The sequence below is a fragment of the Drosophila subobscura genome, chromosome A, assembly GCF_008121235.1.
Source record: "Drosophila subobscura isolate 14011-0131.10 chromosome A, UCBerk_Dsub_1.0, whole genome shotgun sequence".
In the NCBI taxonomy this organism is placed as follows: domain Eukaryota; kingdom Metazoa; phylum Arthropoda; class Insecta; order Diptera; family Drosophilidae; genus Drosophila; species Drosophila subobscura.
The window spans coordinates 20,926,763-20,952,535 of record NC_048530.1 but is presented as its reverse complement, the minus strand read 5'-3'; the positions used below and the strand labels follow the sequence as shown (position 1 = coordinate 20,952,535).

At 46.0% G+C, this 25,773-nt stretch overlaps 1 protein-coding gene across 1 annotated transcript in view; it reads right to left on the bottom strand.

Moving 5' to 3' along the window:
- Positions 1-18,557: 18,557 nt before the first annotated feature.
- LOC117903210 (dopamine D2-like receptor) overlaps positions 18,558-25,773 on the bottom strand; it is a 32,429-nt gene continuing 25,213 nt past the window's right edge. The window contains exons 4-10 of the mRNA XM_034815097.1: positions 23,092-23,201; positions 22,774-23,026; positions 22,200-22,498; positions 21,013-21,297; positions 20,667-20,801; positions 20,345-20,445; positions 18,558-20,224 (exon numbers count right to left, since the gene is read on the bottom strand). Of these exons, the coding sequence (XP_034670988.1) occupies positions 20,013-20,224; positions 20,345-20,445; positions 20,667-20,801; positions 21,013-21,297; positions 22,200-22,498; positions 22,774-23,026; positions 23,092-23,201 (1,395 nt within the window). The 3' untranslated portion in view covers positions 18,558-20,012. The remainder of the gene's footprint in view (positions 20,225-20,344; positions 20,446-20,666; positions 20,802-21,012; positions 21,298-22,199; positions 22,499-22,773; positions 23,027-23,091; positions 23,202-25,773) is intronic.

Sequence of the window (25,773 nt, the reverse complement as noted above, 5' to 3'; positions counted from 1 at the left end):
CAACTGTGCCGCACACAGCACACACAAAAAACTGCTCGCAATTAGCCGCAGCTTTGCCACTGAAACACTGCCAAAAAAAAACCAAAAAAGAAAATTGTAAAAATATAAAGCATAAATAAATATGCATGTGTATGGGTGTAGCGGGCGGTGCCACGCCCACTGGCAAATATATATTTGGCATTTGAAAAGGGGCAGGGGGCTGCTGCTGCTGCTGCTGCTGCTGCTGCCCGACCGCAAATTCCCATTTCGCTGGCTGCCATTTGCCATTTGCCATTTCGGCGTTTGCTGTTTTGTTTTGTTTGACAAGCGATTGATCACAAAATGAATGCCATAAATTTAGCAACGAATCGAAACGAATCGAAACGAAATACCCAAAGGGAAATGTTAACAGCGAGCGCACAGGGTGGTGGCACAGGGCAGGGGGCAGGGGGCAAGGGGAGTGCACGGGTGGCACTGGGACTAACTTTTTGGCTTTTGATTCTGCTGTGCAAAATGCCGCTAAACTATGCAAATAGTTGGGCATTTCTCAAACTAGTGCTGGTTAGCAGCAGCGTAATACCGGTAACGGTACTCACACACACTCACACACACTCGCACACACTCACACACACCCAAAACAGCCACAGCACGTATACGCCCCGTGTGTGTGGGGCGCTGAAATATTTAAAGCAATTCAATATGGAGCTTACCACGCCCCTCGCTCTCTCCGTGTGTGTGTGTGTGCACGCGATCAAATAGTATTTTGTTAACATTTCACAGTTATGCAGCCCGTGGGGCAGGGCTTCGGCAGGGTGCAGAAGTTGGGGGCCAGAAGTTGAGCGCTGAAGTTGGGCGCACGAGTTGAGTGCTGGGTGTGCGTGCCCCAGTCCGTATCCTGAGCTTGCTGCTCCTGGCCTCGTCGCTGATTTATGCCGTCTCATTAAGGTGTACAAGCTACCATAATAAGCTTAGCCTTAGCCGTGCCATGTGCCACAGTGGTGCGCAAATTGTAAGCAAATTGTACGGGCAAGTAAGCTGCAATTTTTCGAATGGCTTAGCGGCCCACGGTGCAGAGTCCTCGAAGGGCTAAGGGCTGAGGGCAACTCCAATTCCAACTCCAACTCCAATTTCAACCGCAACTTTAGCGCGTGTTGAGCGCCTGGGTCAAGGCTGCTTGGGCCAGGGTTGCCGGTTGCCGGTTGCCAGTTGTCCTTGCCTTGAGAAAGGTTTCGGGCTCTGACTAATCAGTGGAGCTCCTGCCCCACACACCGCCCGCTGCACCACAATATGCAAATAAACGTCTTGCATTTCGCTGTGGCTTTTTGGGAGTACCCAGACTCGAGTGCTGACCAAACAAACGGCAGCCCCTCCGGAGTGCCTCGATGGCGACTTATTGCCAGCTTCAAGCGCCTCTCTCAAGCTGTGTCTCGGCCCCAAAAGTTGCCGCAATTAAGCCACAAAAATGGACGGGCGGGGGCGACCACATCAATAATTACTTGATTGTTCGTTCGCAACTCTGACTCGGACTCCTGCTGTGCCGCAGGAAGCCGCTGCTTGGCATGCTCTCAGCCTGCACATTTCCTTGGCCATCAAATATTGAATCTTCGAGTGCAGCAGGCAAATATTTTAAGTGAAACGCTGGCAAGCCAAGCTCAAGGAGACCAAATCGAGCAGCAAAATTGGAGCTGCACGTGTGGGCAGAGATGAACTAAGCCAAATGCCAATCGATGCCATTACAGTTTGCATTTCGAGGCGTCCTTTTGCGCGCACTCCTGCAGCCAGTTCAAATATGTTTTGGGGTTCAGTTGGTTCCTGCGCCCAAGCTAACAAACCAAAAGCATGGCCAGCGCTATGTACATACTTGAGAATGTATTTATGTATGTAGAATTCATAAATATGTATGCATAAATATGTATGCCTATAATTGGGCGAGTATTTTGCGCGTATTTGCGAGTGTGGAGCGTGGCTGCCTCCCTGCTCGCTGACAACAGCAGCCAATGATGAATGGCAAGGGGTACCCTACCCCAGCCTACCCTACACCACCCATTACCCTATGCCACCCATACCCATGCTGTGATGTTCGTGGCGCTTGGGAGCTGGCCTATTAGGGTGCCAGAAGTAGCGCGTTTCCAGCTGCCGCGTTTCTGCTTTGGGTTTGGGCTTGGGTTCTACGACTGAGAGGCGTAAGTATTCCTTTAGCTTTCAACTTGAGTGCCCTTACACTGTCACACAGATACACCACACACACGCGCGTACACACACACACACACACACACACACTTGGGGGCGAAACCCATTTGACAGCACTCATAATCCAATATGAGTGCATATTAACTTTAATCAGTTAGCGCACGAGTAAGTCTAGGCCGGGCCAAGAGGGAAATGACTGAAGAGGGTCGTGTGGTGTCGAGGACTGTGACTGAGCGAGCTAAGATGGGGACTGTGACTGAGAGGAGGGGTACAGGGTACAGGGTACAGGCTTGTGTCTGCTGTCATGAAAAGCAGCTGGCGGTGGGTCAGGGGTGTCAACACCAACAGACGTTTCACTTAGACACATTTTTCAATGAGTCTGCCCTTGATGTTGGCACTCTGTGTGGCTGGGCGTGGGTGGGCTGCTGCCTGTTGTTGCCGCACTTAAGTCGCGTCAAGTCATGCAATGTCAATATGTGTACGCGCCTCTCACTCTCACTCACACTCCCGCTCTAACTCTAGCTCTCACTCCAGCTCCCGCTCTCACTCCCGCAAGTCTTCCGCTTTTGCTATCGCTCGCGTTCTCCCAGTCGCCCGCTCTCACCATCAACCTTCCATTCTACCTGCCTACCTGCCAAGCGCCCGCTCTCATTCCCACCACCACTCTTCCGCTTTTGCTATCGCTTGCGCTCTCCCGCTCTCTCTCTCACTGCCAGTCGCCCGCTCTCTCTCCATTCTACCTGCTGCCTGCAAAGCTCCCGCTCTCGCTCTCGCTGCCCGTCGCCCGCGCTGTGGCTGCTCCGTTAGCTTTGTCTGCTACCTGCCATCCGCTGGGGTGTTTGGGCAAAGGCAAGCTCACGCTCAGCCTACCTGCTGCTAGGAGACGAAACCATAATTAACAGTTAGCTTTTGTTCACGCTTGCTGGCTGGAGGGTAACTGTTAGTCGTTTCGTTTGCTTTTCTTTCTCTCCGACTCTTTGGCTGTTTTGCTTTGCTTGTTGTGGTTCTTGTAAAATTTCAATTTTATTTTTGCCTACACGTGACGGCTGAGCGAGGCAGCGCCACACTATGCATCACTGTAACGGTGAGTGTGTCTCCTGCACCTCTTGTACCTCTCCCTCCACCTGTGTGTGCCGCGCTCGTGTGTGTTTGCTGTGGCATTTGTATTTGTCACTGGGGCATTTAATTTCCTTTGACAGCTTTAATTTGGTTCGTTGTCAGGCATTAAATTGTGTTGGCTGCCACTTGCCACTGCAACCACGTGGCCAGCCAGCCAGGCAGCCAGGCAGCCAACCAGTCAGCCATCCCTCCACCATTCAGCAGAGTTGTGAGACAGGGGCGTCTGTTGGGTTGCCTGGTGTTTGCGCTGAAAGTATTTTCAGTTCTCTATTTATGTTTACAGCTAGCTCTGGGTATAAAAAGCGAATCCCTTCAAAGCTGCTGCTGAATGTTGCCAGACTTGACATTGAATAAACACTGAAAATGACAGTAACAACAAGTAACAGGAAAAGCAGCAGCAGAAAAATAAGCAACTGAAGCAGAAGCAAAAGCAGAAGCAAAAGCAAAAACAGACCAACAGGCAACGGACCAACAAGCCGAAACTTAAGAAGTCTAAAATAATATTTAACTTGGCCCGGCATACATACGGGACACGAGCACCAAAAAATGTTCATTTTCATCTTGTCTACAATTTTTAATTAGTCGACTTTGCACTGGGACTGGCACTGGCAGTGGGACTGGCACTGGTCCTGTGCCGCTACGCCACTCAAACTTCTGTACATTGTATAAACAAACAGAAGACAAACACAGAGCGGCGGGCCGGGGGATAGCATTCGAAAAATATTAACATTTTCGTGTACGGAAAGGCATATGTAAATGTTACTCAGAAGCTGAAACGAAAGTAACGGCATGGAACGGAATGGAAGCGGCAAAGAACGGAATGGGAACGGGTACGGCAAAAGCACCTTTGATGTGGGGTTTCTAGAGTTTCCAGAGAGTCAAAGGCTTGTGGCAGTGGATTAATATTATTTCATAATTTGATTGTTCAGCAGCCGCAGGTGGGAGTGTGTAATTCTAGGAATATTAGAAGTGAAACCTTTACAAATAATGAAACAATTCAATAAGCCATAAGCGGCTCAGTGTTGCATAATTACAGAATTGAGTTGTAATAATAAAAGCAACAAGAAAGCAACAATAGAAGTGTGATCTAGCCTCTAGTTTAATCTCAATTGCAGCTAAATCTGAACTGTTGCCAGTGGCTAGTGCCAGTGTTGGTTAACATTTAGGCACATGAGCCGAATGCAAATTGAATCAACACAACCATTTGGCTTTCAGCTGTTTCCAGCGCGAAACCATGCCCCGCACCGTGTGTGGCATGCACACGTGCCCCGCCAACTGCTTGCTGCAGGCGCCAGCTTGCAGTCTGGCTGAAGTAACTGCTTGCAGTGTGGCTCCTGTGGCGTTGCACGAGTCACGTGCATGCCTCGCCTTCTCCTGCTTCTCACAGTCGTCGCTGCCATCAGCAAAAGTCAGCAAGCGAGAAAGCCATGCCACAGCCAGCCCCAAAATGTAATCAGCGGAGAGTTTTACCCTCCACCTTCCCCCCGCTGCTCACAGCTTTAATTACGCTTCGGGTGTGTGGTGTCGGGGGTCTGGGTGTTGAATTTATTTTTGGCAAAAAGCATGCAAAGAAGATCTAAGCAATTACAGCCTCATATTTGCCTTTTTCTTTTTGCTAATTAACAAAGGATTTTCTGTTTGCTGTCGCCCCCGTCCCGTCCGTCGCTTCGGTCTTTGTCTTTCGCTGCCTTCTAATTCGTTTTCTGTTTTCTGTTTCCTTTCTTCGCTTTCGATTTGCAACGCATTACAAAAATGTCAGCCTCCCCCCCACCAGGCCCCCCACCGACCGAACAAAGTGAAATAAAAATCAGATAATGTAGATTTTCACAGCACAAAAAGAGGCGGCTGGAGGGAGCGATGTCAGATGCGAGATGTGAGATGTGAGTTGGGTGGCCGTTGGGGAATTCCCAACAAGTCACAGGGCCTACAATGGCAGTGAAAAATTGAGTTAGCGATGGCAGGGGCCAAAACGACAACAGCCAACAACGAGTGAAACACACAGGAGCAAAGCTTTTAAGGCTGTTAAGTTAATGTCGCTTTACGATTTCAGCAGAAGCAGCAGCAGCAGCAGCACTTCCACGAAGGGGTAGAACAACACAGAGTGCAGGGGCGGGGTGGAGAGCTCTGCCCCTATCCGCAGGCAAGCAACAGGCCATCAAAGGAGCAGCAGCCGCAACATTGATGCTGGAAACAGCAGCGCCAAACACTGAGCGAAAAGGGGGTGCATAAAAATGTGTACAAATTAGTCTTCAAATCGAATTTTGCTGCAGTTTTGCTTGCAGTGTTCGCTGCTGACTGGAACACACGCAAATTGAAGTTTACCCCCGCAGCAGCCGGCACCACCCCCCCCCGAACCATTGATTAAGCTGTCAGCAGCTTCCAGGCAAAGGTCAGCTCTTGGCCAGCATATTTCTCCTGGCTGCCTATCCGATACAGATTTACCTTTAAATGTCCCTCCACCCACATACTGGCGTGGCCTGGCCTGGCCACTGGCCACTGGCCATTCAACAGGCTGTCGGCTGTCGGCTGTCGGCGGTCTGCTGTCTCTGCTGAGAGTCAAAGTGTAGTGACATTTAACGGAAATGAAGAAAATTTTTCTCATTTCCCTTTGAGTGAGCCTGGGCCCGGCGCTGGGTCAGCAACAGGAGAAGCAGCCGTGGCAAGTGGCAGCGGCACTTAAAGAGCGACTTGCTTGAAATTTGTTGCATTTGCAACTGGAACCAAAATGCTGTGCGCATTATTCGACTGCTCTGAGGGGGACTGATGCAAATTGATGCAAAATTATGTGCGCTGAAAAGTGTGTCATAATTTTTGGCACTTGCAAGCTGGCTGGCAGTGGGGCTTGGGGTCCATGCTGTGCGGTGCTGTCAACAGTGTCATTATTGTCATATTATTACCGCCTGCTGGTGCTGCTGCTGCTGCCGCCAGACATCTTCCCGACTCGCGCAAAAGTTAAGCTTATATAGTGCAAAGTTTTCTAAGTACTTGGGACAACGGTGACACGGTGATGGCTGTCTCCGCAGCTGAACCCTCAACCCAAAGCAGTGCCAGTGCCAGTGGCTGGGACAGGTGTCTGTCTGTCTGTCTGTCTGTACGTCAGCTGCCGCTCAACTAAACCGCAACAGCAGAGCCAGCGACATGTTCCAGCTGCACAAACAAACACACTGCCACACCATAGTCCTAGTCCTGGCCCTAGACCTGGCCCCAGTCCTGGCCCTAGCCACACGTACGTAATTTTTCGCCAAAACTTTTGGCCCAAGAAAATGCCAGAAGAATGTTGCCTGAGAAACTTTCTTTTTTGTGCATGTAAACTGTAGATAATGGAGGAGCAGAGACACAAAACTATTGACTGGGAAAGTTGAGCACAAAAAAAAACAAAGAAAATCGGCAACTTGATTAAGTTTCTGCGACTAACTGTGGGTTCAAGTGGCGGCTAAATGGGTGCCACAGGCACAGCTACATGGATGTATGGATGTATGGGTATATGTATGATTAGCACAACAAGTGGCGGTGGAGTTGTGGCAGTGAGTGGAGTTGCTCTGACGTCAAGCGGTGGGTAGGCGAGGGGCTGAAGGGCACACGCACACCAAAACGAGTGAAAAATTGTTGAAAAAGTAGCAATTTCCTTGATTGACGCTCATCAGAGCTACCACCGCACAGAAATAAAAGTGTAGAAAGGGAGAGGGAAGAGAGGGAGAGAGAGCGGGAGAGCGAGCGTGAAGAGGGTACGCGTTGGGCTTCTGCTTCAACTTCAACTTGGGCAAACATTTCCGGCGCCATTTCGTTTCTTGAGCTACTTTGTTGCTATACATATATACATACACATGTATATATACATATGTATATATGTATATGTATAACTTTTATAAAACAAAACAAAAATACTTATGTAAGGAGCAGTTCTGCTTTCTGCGTTCGTTCGTTCGTTCGTTGTTCCTGCTTTTGAGTGACTTGGCTGCTTTTGTTTTACTTCTGCTACATTTTTGTCTTAAATGATTGCCATAAAAAATAAGTGCACATTATTGTTACAGCAACGAGAGCGTAAGAGAGCGCAGGAGAGTGCCTAAGACAGAGAGAGAGAGAGGGAGAGCGAGAGAGCGAGGAGAGTGGCACTTTACAGTTATCCCATACGCGTAGTGTAACAAATGATTTTCACAGCATTTTTGCTTTATGAGCTTTTTAGAGCACGAACGGAACGGGAACAGCCAGCCAGCAAGAAGAAAACTCTCAAGTGATTTACATGGCTTACTTTGCGGAAATGCAATAAAAAGATAGCAGCAGCAACGAGCACACTCGTCCGCGTCCACATCAATCTGAGGAATTTGGCAAAGCAGAACATGAAAATAAGATTTCAATGGGGTGATCTACTCATAAAAAAGAAATATACTTGCGGAATTTGCGGCCAGCAACAGAGTCTGTAGAGCTAACAGAGCCTCAAGGCAAGCCAACAGAGTGTGCAGAGTTAACAGAGGCAATAGCAGCGCCAATAACAGTGGGACAGAGTGCGAACGGCAAGCAGCAGCGATCGATGATAACATTATGTGGGAGGCCACAGCGTGCAAACAGAGTCTGTAGAGTTAACAGAGCCTCAAGGCAAGCAAACAGAGTCTGTAGAGTTAACAGAGCCCACGAACAGCACAAATAACAGTGGCAGAGATTCAGTGAATTTAGGTCTGCTTTTGTGACCATTAAAAAATCCTAAAAGTAAAGGCTAGAAAAAAAAGAGTTTGCAAAAAAAATTAAATGGTTAAATTAAATTCTAGTTATTTTTTGTGTGCTTAAATTTTGAATTCATTTCTAGCTGCCTGTCAGCTGCAGCGTATCCAAGATCTGAATAAGCAGACAAGTTGCTCCTGCTGGCTATTTGTGAAAAACTCCCCCTAAAAGCGGATGCCATTTACTCCGTAGCGTACCCTTGGCGTAGTATGTATATTTTTGGCAGCCACTGTGTCCGCTCTCCAGCCAGCTCCTCGCTCCTCGCTCCTTGCCCTTCATTTATCGCAATTTAATATTCATCCATCCCTCCGTTTTTCTTGGCTATTTTTAAACGTGGCCCTTGTTACACTTGTTTATGGCTGAGTGAGGCAAAAGCTGGCTCCACAGAGTAGGGGCAAAATGGTGCAGGGAGTGGGGGCACAAAATGGCTTCAGCTGGAGGGGAAAAGCTGGCTGAAAGCAGATGGCATTTGTCACTCAGTGACACGTGGCCCGGGCAGTTGGCAATGATTTCAGCTTTGGATTGGATTGAATTGGATTGCACTGCGTAGCGGAGGGAATTATTACAACAAAGCATGGAAAAAGCACAAATTGATTTGGTTTTGTGTGGAAAGTCTTTTTAAAGCGGGTAACGCTTCCCCGAATGGATCACAGGAATGCAGGAGTCCACACAAAAGGAAGCACCTGCAGTGATGGGCCATGGACTTGGCTTTTGCAGCTAGACAGTCAATCAAAGGCTCCCGCTGCTGGGTGTGACTGCCTTGTGACAGGTGAAATAATACACGATTTACCTTCAAATATCGCCATTTCTCATCCATAACTCAATTTTCGACACCACGCTGCGTATGCGTAATATGCGAGAGGGAGAGCGAGAGACAGATGATAAATAAATGTACTCAAATAAATCAATAGCAGCAAAATAAATCGAATTAAAATCATAAATGAAAATCAAATTTTGCAATCATATTTTTCTTTTTCTCCCTATTTCAGTTCTCACGTAACGCACGTGTGAGCATGTGGCATGTGGCATGTGTGTGTGTCTGTTTGCGTGTCGATGCCATAAATTAATTAAAAACAATACAAGAAACAAGCTGCCAACATGCACACACATTTTGGGGGTTTTATTCCTTTGCTGTTTGTGAAGTAACTTCGTTTGCATAATGTTGGCTCCGCCTCGTGCTCCTGCTGCTGCTCCACCTGTTCCTGCTCTGTGGACAAGTGCAATCGATAAATGCTAATAAAAGTGCCAGCCGCACACCTACACCTGCACACACACACACACACACACACACACACACTGTTGTGTTGAGTGTTGCTGGGGCACTTTTTGGGGTTATATTATGATATTTTATAAATATAATATGAAATAAAAACAAGAACAAGAAATCGCCACGAAATAAAACCCTTGTCTCTGTGTGTGTGTGTGTGTGGGCGTACCCATCGAAACGCACTTGAAAGCAGCGATAAAGACTCTCTCACACACACACACACACAGAGGCTGAGTGGTTCTGCTTGCCACACACTAATACAAACACAAAGCATAAAAATAATAATCATTTCTAGCACTGAAAACGTCAGCGACATGCTCGAAAAAACAAAACCAAAAATCGCACATGAAGTGGGTTTTCTGCTCCGCCATAAGTAGGCGGCACGGGGAGGGGCATGGAGGGGTTGGGGCTGCTGTACGTTCATCTACGTGAGGGGCTTGGGGGTTGGAAAAGTTCGTTAGGGTTTTTTGCTGCCGCTGCTGCTGCTGCTGCTGCTGGGTAGAAGATTTGGCTGCGACCGACAAGAGGAATCAAAAGAAGGCATTCACGCCCAAGTGCACAAGTCTCCCCCCTCTGTCCCACGCCCTCTCGTTCACCCCTTCTGTGTACAGTGCGTTACAGTAATGTAAAACCGAGCAGCAGGATTTCATGTGCAATTATTAACGATTAATCGCTGCAAAAGTTTGTTTATTCGCCACAGAAAAGCTGCGTGCCATGGCAACAACAAACAGTACGCCTTATAGTTTTGTAACGCACTGTGCGCCACAGCCTGGAGCTCCCCATGTGTGTGTGTGTGTGTGTGGGTGGCAGCACTCCATTCCCGCCATTACATTACCCCTTCTCCCAGCACCTATTATGCCCCCACACGGCCCACCCGACAACTCCCTCTTGTATCTAGCCCCTGAGCCGCGTGCGATCACGAAGCGCATAAATGGCATTTGACACGTGACAAAAATTTTGAATTTTAATATTTGTACCACTGTGCTGCGTGCTGCGTGCTCCGTGCTTGTGTCCCCTGTGTTTTCTCTGTCTGTGTGTGTGTGTGTCCATGTCCGTTCCTCTGTGGGTGTGGCTGTGGCTGTGGTGGGGGCTGCGTATTAGTGTTTCCATGTGCTGCTGCTGCTGCTGCTGCTGTGTGCTTTGGTTAAACTGAATTTCATTTGGTTTTTCCTGCTCCCCCCCTCAGCATTGTTTCTTCGGCATCATTTCCTCGATGCTTGTTCTATGACTCCACCATAACCGATCCCTGTCCCGTTTTGAAACGGTAACGGTATCGGGGGCGACCAGTGTTCCGTGCGTTTTGGTCTCCTAAAATTTGTTTGCTTTGCATGTGCGAACACTTTGTTCGAATGATGCGACATAATAACTGGCAGCCAACCAGTTTACAGAACCAGAACCAGAACCGGACAGAACCGCTGGCCCATCATCAACAGTGCGGGCGAATACCCTCCTCCTCCTGCTGCCGGGCTGACTGCCCCCTGGATGCGCGCATCAACTTTTGACTGCCTATTAAATATTATGGCAATGCAAACGAATCAACAGCACAGCAGCACAAACGAAAACAGCCACACACCAACACACACACCAACAGCATCAACAGCAGTCTAACTCACACTCTCACATCAGCCCCAACGCACTATGGTCCAGATGACCTTTTCTTGGCCAAAAGGCAATTTTTAAAAGTTAAAACCAAGACGTGGTTTTTGGCGCTCTGCATTAGAAAAAGAGTGACCATCAAAGTTGCGTACCAGAAATTTGCATAGATGGCGCCACCTTCGCAAAGTCAGCTGTGAAACCCAGCGGTCATTATTGAAAAGCACGTGCAGTGAAAAAGTACCAACTTTATTGCTGTTTTAAATGTCTCATAAATTGAAAAATACGATTAACTGATCCAATTTTTTGGAAGCATTTTATTCAGTAGGTTTTTTACTACGTGTTCTGTAATGCGAACGGTATCTAGTGGTTGGCGATGTCTTCGTAATTGTATGTCAAAGTGAGGCCTTCAATACGTGTCAGTTCGTAGTAAAGACTAATTTTTGAGAAAGTTTTTTTAATAGAGTGTCACCTAGTCCCACCTTGAAACCTATTGTGTGTCGTAGACCAATAAATGATTGTTAAAATGTATATAGTCACAAATGCCACATTTGACCACAACTCTTACAATTTGCATTTATAGATCATAACCTCAAATGAGAATTTTCAATGTTTTATGCCGTTTGGAACGCAATGAAGAAGAAAATTGTGAAGTAGGGTACCATTTTGCATTGCATTTAAGCCACAGTATTAGTCACTAGCTATTTTGGAGGTCTAGAGTGTAGCCAGGGTAATATTGTTTTATAATGGAAACTGCTGAAGAGCATGCTCTGTGGGAGAAAAAATGCGATTATCTTAGATTTTTAGGTTGTTTTAACTCGTGCTACGACTTTTTTTTATAGAATCTTGATCTGCTAAACATATTCCCATCCTTTTTTTGCTTCTAACTTTTTGAGAAAAAAAATTAAAAACCGATTTTCCCTTAAAAAAAGGAGCTGCCACGCCCATTTTTTCAAAAACCTTCCTCTACTTATTCTTAACTTATATCAAAAGACTAAATCAAAAAATCTTGTTCCGTTCGCGAGTTATTCAATTTGGCCAAGAAAAGTGGTCATCTGGACCATAGTGCAACGTCAACAATAACAGCAACAAAACACAATAATGGAAGACCACATCGGGGGTCGACGCTTTAGCTACTCTTTGATTCAGTTCGAACTTCAATCATTTATTTTGATTAATTTCTTAAGAATTCTTAGTTTAAACTTTATATTAAACCAAATTGTTTTCTATTGTTTTTTTGGTATTTAGAATCATTTTTTGGCTCTCTAAAAATGATGCAACCCTCTTAAAGGGCATGCAAAAAAAATCATTGGCTGGACATTTTTGCATTTCTGGCAATTTTTGGCAATTTTTGGCGACGTGACGGCAAATAAAAGTGAAATGAAAATGAAACTATGCAAATACTCGTACAAGCGATTTCTGTGAGAGTTTATGGAGTGGTGCAAGTGGTGGTTTCGGTGGTGCTGGTGTTGCGGGTTGGTGTCAGTGGTGGTGTCGGTATTGATATCGGTGCTGGTGGTAATTCCGCTGTGGTATTGCGTTCACTTTGCGCTCTGTGCTGCTCGAGTTTTGAACAGAGTCGCCACTGTGGACAGCACTGATTTGGCTATTGAGCGAATAATAGATTTGAGTTTGAGTCAACGTCTGCTCATCATATGATGATGTTTGAGTGCTTTTGTAATACAGCAGGTAGAAAATCGCAAGCTAAGTAGCAGTGCTTTTGCATAAACAAACAACAACGAAGACACAAAGTCAGAAAACGTTTCTTGCTTAACGTAACGGATCTTCACTTTGCATTCACCTCTCAGAGAGCTGCGCAGGGCGACAGAACGCAAGAGAGGGAGAGAGAGCTTTGGCAGCTTTGCTGTCTGTTTTTTTGGTCCAGCTTTAAATCAGGTCCAGCCCTAAACCAGAGATCAGCAGGTAGAAAATTACATGCTAACGGTGCTTTTGCATGCACAGAAAACAACGAATAAATAAAGTCAGAAAACGTTTCTTGCTTCTCTGCCGCTGCGGCAGCCGTGCATACGAAGCAGCGGCGGCCGCGCACGCAGTTGTTTCTCTGCCGCTGCGTCGGTTCACTGTGCATTGGCCGAAGCTGCACAAAATGTTTACGCTGTGCTTGTGCTGACTGCGCTGCCAGAGATCTTTTTCTATGCACAGAGAGAGCATACGAGACGCTGCCCCAGCCTCTGCTTTAGTGCAGCTGCAGTCTGAGTGCTAGCTGATTGATACATAAATCTTCTACTCAAGGCATTGAATGGCATTTCGATGCTGATTAAGTTCGAGTGTTAATTATCATGTAAAGTACAATTGTTAGAGGCCAGCAGTTGGTCAGTCAATTATAGATGTAAAATGGTCGCAAGGCATTGCATAAATGTCAAACACTTCAGACACTATTCCAAATTCGGTGCTCAGTCAATGGTGAAAGTCAGTGGGACTGTCTGTCGCTAGTGAAAAACGCTGAAAAGTGGAGAACTTCAATCGAGCAGAAAAACAATGGCGACCCTTGGGTTAATTGAGAGAGACCCTTTTGGGGACGCTACTCGAATCGATCCTGGCAGCAGCCGACCAGCAAGATAATCGGATAGCAGTCAAATTATATTGAGTGTGGGACCAACCCCCGTCCATGTCAGTGGGTAAGAAAAGAGTCGACTAGTCAATGGTTCGACCAACCCTCTCTCAAGGGGTCCCAACTGTCTTCTGGCAGGCTGGAAAGTCGTTGAGCGTGAAGTTGAAACGACGCCGGGCCCCAGTAATCCACAGAGCAGGAAGGTATGCTTGATTGCACTAACCCCATCCTAGCCAGAGGACTATTCATCCCCCCACCCACGAGACACATGGCTTCATGCTACATATTAATATTTGGCCTTCTTTATATTTAAACTATTTCTGGTCGTGTGTGCATATTTTTCGATTTGGACTTTGCACCGTTGAGTTTCCGGTTGCCAGAATTCCATTCCGGGTCACAAGCTGAACCGTGCCGGAGTTCAGCCATGTGGTGGTGGGGCAGGGTAGTGGCATGGGCTACGGGGTAAGGGATAGTTAGATGCTTGGCTGGGCAGGCTCTTAGCTGTCGTAGCAACAGTCAAGGCCGAAACTATGTTAAATATTCTTCCAAAAAAAAAAGGGACAACCGGAATTCAGATTTAAATTTTAAGCAGATCAGCTACGTTTATTTTATTGTTTACTTAAGAAAACCTTTATTGTAACGGTGGAGTCTAGCTGTAAGTATAGAGATTTTTGGGCTTTTTATACGCGATACCCTCGCCTCTAAAGATTACAAGATAAGAAATCAGTGCAGGCAGCCGCGCAGCAAAATAGAATCCCAAACAAAACAAATACATATGTACATACATATGTACATATGTACATGCAAGCGCAAAATATCTAAGCTGCTTGCTCTTCCTTCTCTTTGCTTTTGTCCCTTGCTGTTCCTTTCTTCACACATAAGAATTCGTCATTGCGCTGCTTCTTCTCCCCCCTCCCACCGCAAGCCAACCCATGTGCACAGCACTTTCCCCTTCTCACCATTCACAGTTGCATTAACAAGTGGTCGCTCATCAAACGTTCGCTCTCTTGAGGTAGAAGAGGAGAGCGAAGTGCTTCTGAAAGAGAGCCGCCTACGCACTCAAATCTGCGTCGCTCTCACACTCAATTTTTCGGTGGGACAAATCATTCCAGAAATTATTGCAGAGGAGTGGTGCAGTGTTGTGATGAAGTCAGTGCATAAGAGAAATGTCAACTAATTGTGTATTATTACAAGAAAAAGTTCCCGATCACGAGCTGTGGCGGCCGTCGGCAAAATGGCAAACCAAAGGCAGAGCTGCAAAGGCAAAATGAGGAAATAATTGGAAGTGTAAAAAGTAAATAATGCATTTGTGTGGCCAACTTATTTTTGCAAGCGTTCACATAATGCGTGTGTCCCTTTCCCACTCAATAAACAAAGTGAAGAAGCAGAGGAGGAGAAAAGTAACAAGCAAGGAGAGAGTGCAGCGCGCCGACGCTCTCTTTGCATGGTGGTTGAAGTCTTAAGTAGTGATCTGACTCTCTCTCTCTCTATCTTTGGTGCTTCCACACGAATTTTAGTTCTGTTATGTCTCACCTTGTATTAATTCCGTTGGTTGTGCCGTTGCAATTTCGTTGTTGTTGCGCTTTCGCTCGAAAAGCAACTCCCGCTAACGTTAACGTTCTGGCATAATATTGCCCATAGAGTAAGACAAAGCTGAGACCTTTTTTGTGTTATTAATTTGAGGACACTTTTTCAGCTTTTACGCCTAGTTATATTTCTTATGGTATTATTATGAGTTAGTTGTTGAATTCTCTGGCCCACACATTGGGCAAAACGTAAATCACAAAGATTTCTGGTCACGAACATCGACATGGACATTGGCATATGCCTTTAATGAGAGACTGCCAACACCCTCGAAGGAGTGTGTTTGGCCGAGTATCTCTGTGTGTGTGTGTATCTGTGTAGTTGTACTTTAGCTTTTGCAATCCAAACGTTAATGGTCTGTCAATTATCGCCACCCAGTGAGTGTAACGATAAGATATCGCCTTCAGGCACAAAACATTCCTTACCCCCATTCCCCCCTTATACACATTCTCTGCCAGCCTGGTATCTATTCCACATGCAGGTCCTTGTTTCTCAACACTTTAGTACATCATTTAGTACGAATTAGTTATGGACATAGAGCACACAAGTCTCACCCTCGCCATGGCTCTGTCACTGCCATTGGCACTGGCACTGGCACTGGCATTGGCATTGGCTCTGGCACGCTACCCCCAAAAGCCCCCAAAGAAGGACGGATCGAAGGGAACACAGAAGGCCCATGCAAGGAAGGAATTCCTGAACGGAGTCGGGCCAGAGGTCGGCTCTGGTTGCCCTTTTTACATTTGTATTTATGGCCAGGGCCAAGACACAGCGCACAGCGCACAGCACACAGATCCAGAACGCACATAGAGATGATGACGCCCGGGTGGACGACGCGTCGGTGTTGAGCATAATACACACAAAAACAGAAATTGCCATTCACCAGCGACAACACAGAGAGAAATTTGAGATGCACAAACAGCTGTAGAAAGGAGCAGCATAATTCGAATATTTATTTATTGTGTGCCCTTTCGGGTGCTGCGTAGATTTTCTCGCAGTGCATGCGACCACTTCATATACAGCAGACAAAGACAGTCGGAGAGACACACACTTAAGTTCATACCTCGTTCTCAGTCTTCTCAGTTTCTATCTCCGAATCGGTTTCCGTCTCCGACTCTGTCTGACTGAGTGCCCATTAGACGTTGACGATGTAGTATGAGGGGGCAATGCCAGTTGATGGCATCTTGTGCTACTACTCGCACTCTTAAGACCCCTACCCCTACCCCTACCTATATATGGCCGTCCTTTTGGCCGTGCATTTATCTATTTAGACGCTTTTAGTTTCGGCTTTGGTTTCCAGGAGATGGCGGAATCCTCAATATCGAATTGATTTCCAGTCACTGGCGCAGACTACAAGGCACCCAGACCCAGACTCCAGACTGCAGACTCCATGGCTGCCCCATGCCTCAGGCCCCAGGCAGGACACCCGACCAACTCCATTGTTCGCTCTTGTTTGTCTTGTGTAAGTATTTTTATTTCTTTTCATGCTTATTGGAATTTTATTATCAGCTCATATAAATGCAATAAAATGTTGATATATGTGTGCGCCAGGATACGCAGGATCCTTTGTACTTACCCGCACCCCGCAGCACAATTTTCCCCCTCCATCCCCCTTTTCCCTGTTCCGTTGGAATTGAAAAGTTTTTTGCACTGTTTTTGCTTTGAAATATTTTCAGTTTTTATTTGTATTTTTCATTATTTATTTGATGTATTCTCATACTGCGCTGCGCTCCCCCCAGCAAACACTTTCCTGCCATTTCATTTCAAACTATTATTAATAATACATTTATTGTTGTTAAGTTTTCTTTTTGTGTGTGTTATTATTGCTATTATTATTTATTAGCTAATGGTAATTATTCCCGTTTTTGCATTCAGTTGTTGCCTTTTTTTCTTTGGAGCTTAGCCTACGTTTCATTTAATGCATAATCATCGTAATTGTTCTAGAAAAAAAAATACAATCAAATTTGACCATTGCAATGCATTGCTTTAAAATAGTTTTGTTCAGTTTTTCTGGCATTTGCTGTCTCTTAATTCTGTTGAGTTTTCCATGAGCAGAGACACAGATGCATACCAATCTATGTATACACAAACATTTACATACATATGGTCTGGGGGGAGGGGGGGTCTGATTATGCGGAGGGACCTTAGATGTATTTTTACTATCCTTAAACGGGTATCCTCCAAGTATCAATTCACAAATTTCATTTAAACAAACAAATCCAACAGATATTCGTAACAAATTCATCGACGCTGAAACTCAGGCTATAAAAATTTCCATAAATCAACAATATGTGTACGTGTAGGTGTTACTCTGTGTGTGTGTGTGTGTGTAAGTGTTTCTGTGTGTTTTTTGCACATTTACCAATTAGCTATAATTAATAAGCGTTTTCTTTGGAAGAACCTAACTTAGGAGCATTGTTGCATTGCATCTGAATGTTGAACAGTTTCCATCCAACGTATTTATTATTATCTATTATTATTATCCTTAGTCTATGCTTATGTAATATGACTTAGCTTATGAGAAAAAAAACACCACCATCACTCACTCCCACACACACAAACACACGCACACAGTTAGATACAGTTTTTTAGTTTTTTTTTTGTTTGAAAAGTATAAAAAACCTTTGAGCTGAAATTTCCGCTACGTTGGATTACTTTTTACTTGTTTTTAGTTGGTAGTTTGGTGAGCTGTTTGGCAAACGCTTAGTGCTTAATGCCGAGCGAGGTACACATAATCCGAGCTTAGATTCTACACAAAATATTCATTCATATCATATATGGAATTTTGTATAAAGTATTGCAATTCGCCAAATATTATGCATGCATTTTGCGACGAGCATTCAACAATTATTTGTCACATAGAAACAGTTGAGAGGACGGCCATTGAAAACAGGGACCCAAATTCCCAAAAGTGTGTCTCGACGCCGGCCAACGGACACTGACACTGACGATGACGATGCCGATTCGAATGCGGCACACTCACTGATCCTGATTCTGATTGAGAGCAAGGGGCATGGCTCCAAGCAGTTTGGAGCAGTCTCGAAACGAAGGCCAACCCGCTGTTCATTACTCTACATATTTTACACATACATGCATGTAGTATGTATGTACATATGTGTGTAGAATCCTATTCTAACGCCACTCTCTCTTTTTCAGTCAGCACTTCGCTGGTCCATGGGGCACATTCGAGAGGGCATCGCCTTGTTCGCCATCCATTTGGTGGCTGTCATCCGTTGGTTGGGTCGAGGGTTTCGGTCCGTGTTTCAAAACTCAGTTTCGATATTACACATACTTCTAGATTATTACACATATGTAGATATATTGTATCCTTAGCCACATGGTACTTCAGCTGCGTCGTCGTCTGCAGATTACTTCTAGTAATGTGCTCTACATACCCTGATTCTTCGCACTTCCTTCCAATTGCTATGCACTCTTCTTACATTCTACATTCTACATACCTATGTATGCATGAAAGCTGTAGTATACGCACACACACACATATACATATATATTCTTTAGCTTTCTTCTTTTGTGGGGAACGGGGGGATCTGAAAATGATCTGAGTATCTTTCGGGCTTTGGTATACGGGCGTACTAGGTACGCCGCTGCTTAACTTACTTAATGAATACTCTCTCTTTCTCTCTCTAGTCGCTAGTCTAGGCTACACTAAGTACCGACCTTAATGTTTTAAATGCGCTTACATCTTTCACTATCGATAGTCCACTTAAGACGCTTATTTCCTATGCATCTGTTAGCAGGGATCGCGCATCGAGGATCAGCGTCTCCAGCGCTCTTCATTTGATTTTTGGGGCTCATTTGGTGTTGTTTGTCTGCTTGTGTGTGTGTGCGTGTGTGTGTGGATGGGCAAGTCGGTGTTGGAAGTCAGTTCTCGATTGTTTACAATCAATTTGGAATACTATCGATGCATTTATCGATCAATTGATCGATCAAACTTACCGATAGACCGGATAGAAAATATATTTTATATATGGATATAATTTGAGTTACCGTCACCATGCTTGACCACCCAAAACCCAGTCGATAACTTATCGATAGCTAACAGCAGCTATCGGGCCATAACTTCCTTCATTCGCGTGTGTGGTTGTGTGTGTGTTTGTGCTGTGTGTGTGTGTGCGTGGGGCCGCTGATCTCAAGGCCCTGCTTGCCGCTAAACCTAAACTGCCTTATACTGCTTGCCCTTATCCTAAGTATATCGATACCAAGTATCGATTAATCGAAACTTTTGCCTTTAACGATATGAAATTTCTTCTCTACATTTTCTTAACTACTCAACTTGGGCTGGTGGGGGGCCTGGAAGGGGTTTGGGGCGGGTAAACGAGCAGCTCGTGCTGCGGCTCGTGATATGTGATTAGGTATCGATAGGAATTGGCATACAAAAAAGCACATAAAAGCGAATTTTCGGGTCCACTCTAAACCGAACGTTTGTGTGTAACTTAGTGGGCTACTGTGTGAGAGGGGAATCCTTTGGGTATTTGCTAAACTTAATTGTTTTTAAAATTGTACCTAGCCTACAGCTCGTAATGCTCTCAAACGACTCCAATATTGGTATGGCGATTATGTATGTCTGTACTTAGCATAGGTTGGGTAGATGTATAGTTTTATGTACAGTTCTATGTACATAGATAGACACACACACACACACATATGCTTAGTGCTATTTTAACTACGAAACAAAACCGATAAGTGTGGGATGCATGCCTCCGTGACTCGTGTATTGCCTAATTGAGTGGCGTGTATCGATCCATTGATCTATCGATCCATTGCTTACATTTGGCACTCCATTCCCCAAAACAACTACTACTTACACCTGGCTACACCCTCGATTACAGTACAGTTTTTGGTATGCTTTTTAGTTCAGTTCCGCTTAATTTTGTTTCCTGTTTCCGCTTAGTCCTGTTTCCGCTTTCTTTCTATTGCTAATTTTGTTGCTGTTGTGTTTGGTGCTGCTGCTGGTGTCCTGCTCGCCGTTTTCAATCATCCCATATGCATGATCTTCTTGAAGGCCTTGCGAAACTCTGGATTGAATATCGTATAGATCACCGGATTGACAAAGCTGTTGATGTAGCCCAGCCAGGTGGTCATCATGTAGGCTGTGAGGCCCGGTCGGCAGTCTTTATTAAATTTGGCGCACATGGCGTCCATGATGTTGCACGTGAAGAATGGCAGCCAGCAGAACAGGAAGACACCTGAGATGGCCCCCAGGAAAAAGCAGAGAGGGAAAAGCATAAACATATGGCAGTGGGGGGCATTGTGGCCTTCCACTTGTTAGCCATTTTTGGCTTGTAGTTGGCTTCCGTTGAACTTACCCAAAACGATGGCCAATGTTTTTGTGGCCTTGCGTTCCTTTTTGGCCGACGATTTTTCACGTTTCTTTTTCGAGGCCTTGTGCACCTTGTATATCGTGAATCTACACTCCATGGCACGCAAGTGGCACGGATAATAAGCGGCCCATGGTAAATTGCATTTGAGGAAGAAGAACAAAAAAAACGTAGCAAATGTAGAAGGTGAAAGTGGTTAGGCACAGAGTGGCGGGGGTCTTGACCATTGCCAACACTTAAGGCTGAACTAATAACTGTAATTAGGTACGAACGGACGGAAGAACGGACGGACGAACGGACCGTTACTCACCTTGACGCCTGCGAGTTTTTCTTATCCTTGCGCGAGGACGTTTTCGATGTGGTCGATAGCGTTGAGTCGTTGCGTGCCAAAGTCATGGCCTCCTGCACACCATAGCGGACAAAGGACAATGGCTTCATGGCGACGCTGCAAAACAACGGCAAACTTCAGGCAATGTTTGTAAAGTGTTGTAAAGTGGAGTGGAGAGTGTTGGAAAGTGTTCAAATAGAAAACAAAAAGGGGCACAAAAGAAGAGTAAACTAAAGGGCTTCGGGATGGGGTTGGGGTTGGGTTGGGCTCTTAAGTAAGTCAAATTTGACGAATATCAAAATACCTGGTGTGATCGACTGCCACTGACCTGAGTGAGGGCTCGCCGCGCTTCGGTGAATCCTCGGCGGTGTTGCGCCTGCTGCTGACACTCGAGCGCTGCAGTGTCGCTCCGCTGGGCAGGGGGCTGTCTGGGGGCGTGGCGCTGCTTACCGCTGCGGTGACGCCGGCGATGCTGCCGGTGCCGGTGCCCGTGGCCACGCCCACGCCTGCAAGGACATCGTCAACGTTTGAGGCTGCATAACCAGAATCATGATTACCATTCGGATCGGCAACCACCAGCTGTGGCTGTGTGCTGATCTGAGCCACAACGCTGCTGCCGCACAAACGTCAAAGCGGAGATTTCCATTTAAAAGTTCCCAATGATGATTGCAATGCAATCCGGCCAGGACAATCAATCAATCGATGCCACAGAGAGGCAGAGCGGCAGGCAGGCAGGCGATGATGTCGATGGGAGAACGAGAAGATGAAAATTGGGTGGCGCAACGTCAATTAAAGGCAAAGGCAGGGCAGGGCAGGTCAGGTCAGGGCATAAATTGAGTTTTAATTAAGTGACGCATTAATTGAATTATTCAGATTTATTTTTCACATCTTCTTTGGCAGCGCCTTCGTTCTTATTCGTTGTTTTTTTAAGTCCAACCCCAAACCCCGACGCATTCTGCTCTTTGTGCAGCCGGGCGGGGTCATTAATGGTTTCATTTCATCTCCTTATTGGATTAAGGCAGGCCATCAGGATGCTAATTGACTGTGTTTAACGCTCAGGCACAGACTGGAGATTGAAACGGAAGTGGGACATCGAAGTGGGACTTCGAATTGGGTCTCGAGCTGGAGCTGGGACTGGGACTCGGACTCTGACGCGGGTTTTAATCTGGAAGTTCAAGCTGAGACTTTGAACTGGAACTTAACACTGGAACTTCGAACTGCGACTCGAACTTCGAACTTTGACAGAGTTCCAGATGCAGTTTGGGCTTCGTTTTCTGTTTCGCAGCACGTTTGAGCGATTGATTGGGATTGGGATTGGCTTTGTCCTCCTTTTATGGCAAAACAATGGAGTAGAGGGGCAGACTGGCCCACAGAGCAGCTCTGCAATTAGATGGACTACATTTTGTGTGTGCGTCTCGCAGGCTCTGTTAGGTGCTTGTGGCACTTGGGAAAAATCGGGCGGTTGCCAGGCTGCACAAATTACTGAGAGAGGTGGGAGCCTTTGGGGTTACTCACTTGCCCGTCTCCTCGACGACGGTGGCCAGCATAAACTCGGTGGACTTGTCGTTCACAATCACATGACAGTCATCGATGTCCGGTGAGATGGCGTTCTCGTCCTCCTCCTCATTGGAGCCACTGGCCGTGTTCGTGGCCGGCTCGTCCGGCATGATCCTGCTGGCATGGCGACTGCTGTCGAGTGCCGTCTCCGCCAGTCGCCGTGTCTGGGCAATGTTCTCGATGACGCTGCCGCCGGTTAGCTCCGACAGATGGGGCTTACGGGCCGCCCGCTGCTTTCTGGCACGACTACGAAGTGCCTACAAGAGGGAGTGATAAGGGGAGAGTGGGTTAGTGGGTTGAACTAAGCCAGGACATGCTGCGCTTGCAGGCTGCAGGCTAATAATGCGGTTCGATGCGGTTCTTTGGTGGATTGTAAAACTGCAAAGTCAGCAGGGAATTACAGCCGGATGCAGCTGGCACTCATTCACGAGTATTCCGAGCCGTAAATCCGATTTTGATTAGCCAACAAATGGCGAACAGCAAACAGCAAACAGCAGAGGGGAATCTGCGCTTTGTTTCTCCCCTTGAATACCTTGAAAATGTTCCAGTAGAGGAAGACCATAATGATGCAGGGTATGTAGAAGCTGCTCAGCGATGAGTAGAGTATAAAGTCAGCGTTGTAGAAGGCGCACACATCCGGCTCGCGGTTGGGTGTGTTGTTGAGACCCAGAACTATCGGTGAACCGATGGCAGCCGATATTGCCCAGACCAGCAGTATCGTAAGGCAAACGCGGCGACTGTTTTTGTGCTTGGCGTACTTTATTGGCTGCGTCACAGCGATGTATCTGCGGGAAAGGACACGAATTAGCTGGTTAAAAAGTGTTACTGGTGGATTGGTGGATTGTCTTACCTGTCTATGGAGATGGCAACTAAGTTGAATATCGATGAAGTAGAGCATATCACATCCATGGCTATATAGAAATCACAAACAACATCAGGCAATGCCCAGGCACCATTTACCTGCAAGAGAAGCAAACGAAATGATTCACATTGTGCTCTTAATCTGTCGAGTCCATAAGAAAAGGAATGGAGCAGAGATTGAGATAGAAAATGAAGCACGAAAGGCAGCAGGGGATGGAGCAGGAATTTGGCCAGAGAATGGCCCAGAGAACGTCGCACACAGAACAGATTATAGGCCAGTGTTGCGGAGGAGCTCTGCTCCTGTGGCTTCTATAACAATATTTCCTTTTTTTGTATTCCCCCTTTCTCATTTTGGGGCAGAAATTAGTTTTCGAGTCTATCGCTCCATGGGCATCTACAGGCAGGACAGGCCAGGACAGGACAGGCCAGGACACGACAGCAGCCATAAAAACCTTAACAATAACTCGAAGAATTTCCCAGGCAAAGCCAAACAATTTGTAGCACACAAAAAAAGCAAACACAAAAGGATGGGCGGGGATTCTGCACTCACACACACAAAGAGACATTCATTTCTCTTGTGCTACGATCGGGGGGCTCCTTTTTTGTTGCCTGTGTGTGTTTTTGTTTGTGTTTAAAGTAGGCAAACAAAGTCAATCGTCAGCTGAAAAAACTCAAGCCAGAACCTTTACCTTGCGGAGTGATACACTTCTCAGTTGCCTTTCCCTCTGCTGCCTTTTGCTTGTGCAAAATATTTGTAAAAATCATCGGAAAGTGAGAGTCAAGTGAAAGCAGCATAGAAATGTGCAGACAATGTACAGAAATAGCACAAGTCTCGGGCATAGTCCTGCCCACAGCCCCATCCGCAATCGAAGTAAGTCTCAGAGTTGTTTGCCTGAGAGCCCCCACATAGCCGGGCTCTAAGCGAGCATAACAAAAGTTGAGCTCCTTGGCTAAAGAAAGTGGCAAAAACTTTTGCGATATAAAGACACACACACACACATGTGTGTAGATACTGACACAGATACGCACACGCATACACACGTGCAGCATTTTTTTGTACAGCATTTCTTGGCCCATTGTCAGGCACATTGCGTATACGCGGCGGCGTACGACGGCTAAGGCTTGCCTGCAGCTGAACTATAATTTATAATGTATTTTTGGGTATTGAGCATAAGTGTATATACACATAAAAAAAGCAGGGAGAAGACAGATTGAGTCTCGCTTTCTCGCTCTCTCTCCTCTAGCTCCCTGTCTGTGAATGTCGTCTATGCCACGCTCCGTGTGCCATGTGTGTGTGTGTTTGTGTGCGTGTCTCTCCTTCTTTACTTTACTTTTCTTTACTTTTTTCCTGTCGCATATTTTCCCTGCTTTATTTTTGGGTTTTCCTTTCGCTTTCATTTGCTGGCGCCAAAAGTTTTCCGCAAATCGATTAAGCGACAACTAAATGTGCTCCCAAAAATAAATATACATACTCCAGGCTCCAGTCTATAAATGTATCTATGCCCAAATATATATTCTATAGGTATATAGATCTGGAGAGAGAGTGAGTACATCCTGCTGTAACATTTGTCGCCATTATTTATGGCTTAATCATGGAAAGTTTTGACTGCGAATTGCTTTGGATTCACTCTTTTTCCAGGCATCATCATTGTGCCTGCCCCTGCTCCGAGCATTGTGTAAGCGTTTTCCAATTTCCAGCGCAAGTGTCTGCCTCCACTCTGTTTGCGTCTTTCTTCAATGTTCAATTTATGTATGAAAGGCATTTAAAGTCAGCAGCCAGACCCGCCCCGCCTCAAACTCTGCTGTCTGGCACTCGCTTTTTGTGGGTTTTCTCTCTCTTTTTTTTTTGGTTTATTTTAGAGTTCAAATTTCTATGCTATCGGCATTGTTGTTTGCGTGTGCGGTTTTTGCAGGGGCATAAAATAAATAAATTTATCCATTTGCAGCACAGAGAACCAAAAGGGACGAAAGCAGCCACACATCCAACATTGATAGCCGAATGGCGGCGACAATGACTAGGACTTGGCAACAGCTGCTCAACACTGGTTTGCTCTGGCTTATAAGAAAATATTCTCAGCCAAAGTGGGCGGCTTGGGGGCGGGCTAAGGCTAAGCTTTCTCGCTTCTAATTGGTTTTCGCAGCACTGAATTTAGTTTCAGTTTCAGTTTCCGCTTTGCTGCTGCACTGTGAACACTCAAATAATGGGTTCTTCTTCTGCAGGCTGTAATCCAACACTGTTTGTTTTCTTGCACAAATAAATCTCACAATTTGCTCCACATTTTGCCTTGGGTTGTGGCAGTCTCTGTGGCAGCAAGTGTGTCAGCCAGTAAGTGGAACTGCTCTTAATTAAATTCTTCCATCGAAAGCAGCATTGTTTATTATGGCCGCTGGCAAATGGAGCGACAAAGCTGCGCGCTGGAGTGTGGAGTGCGTGGTGCGTGGTGCGTGGTTCGTGGCATGCAACGGATCAATGGATCTCTCAAGGCAAGCAAATGTCTACCCACGTAATGAATTTAAAGTTCTCGAATGGATAAATTTAAGCTGCAACTGCCATTTGTTTCGTGTCTATTTTAATTATATTTTTATATAATTTTATTTCTTGTAAATCGCTCAACAAGTTCGAAGTCGAAGGCTGCCTGCTCGCCGTTAATTAGCCGTCATTACCAAGGCC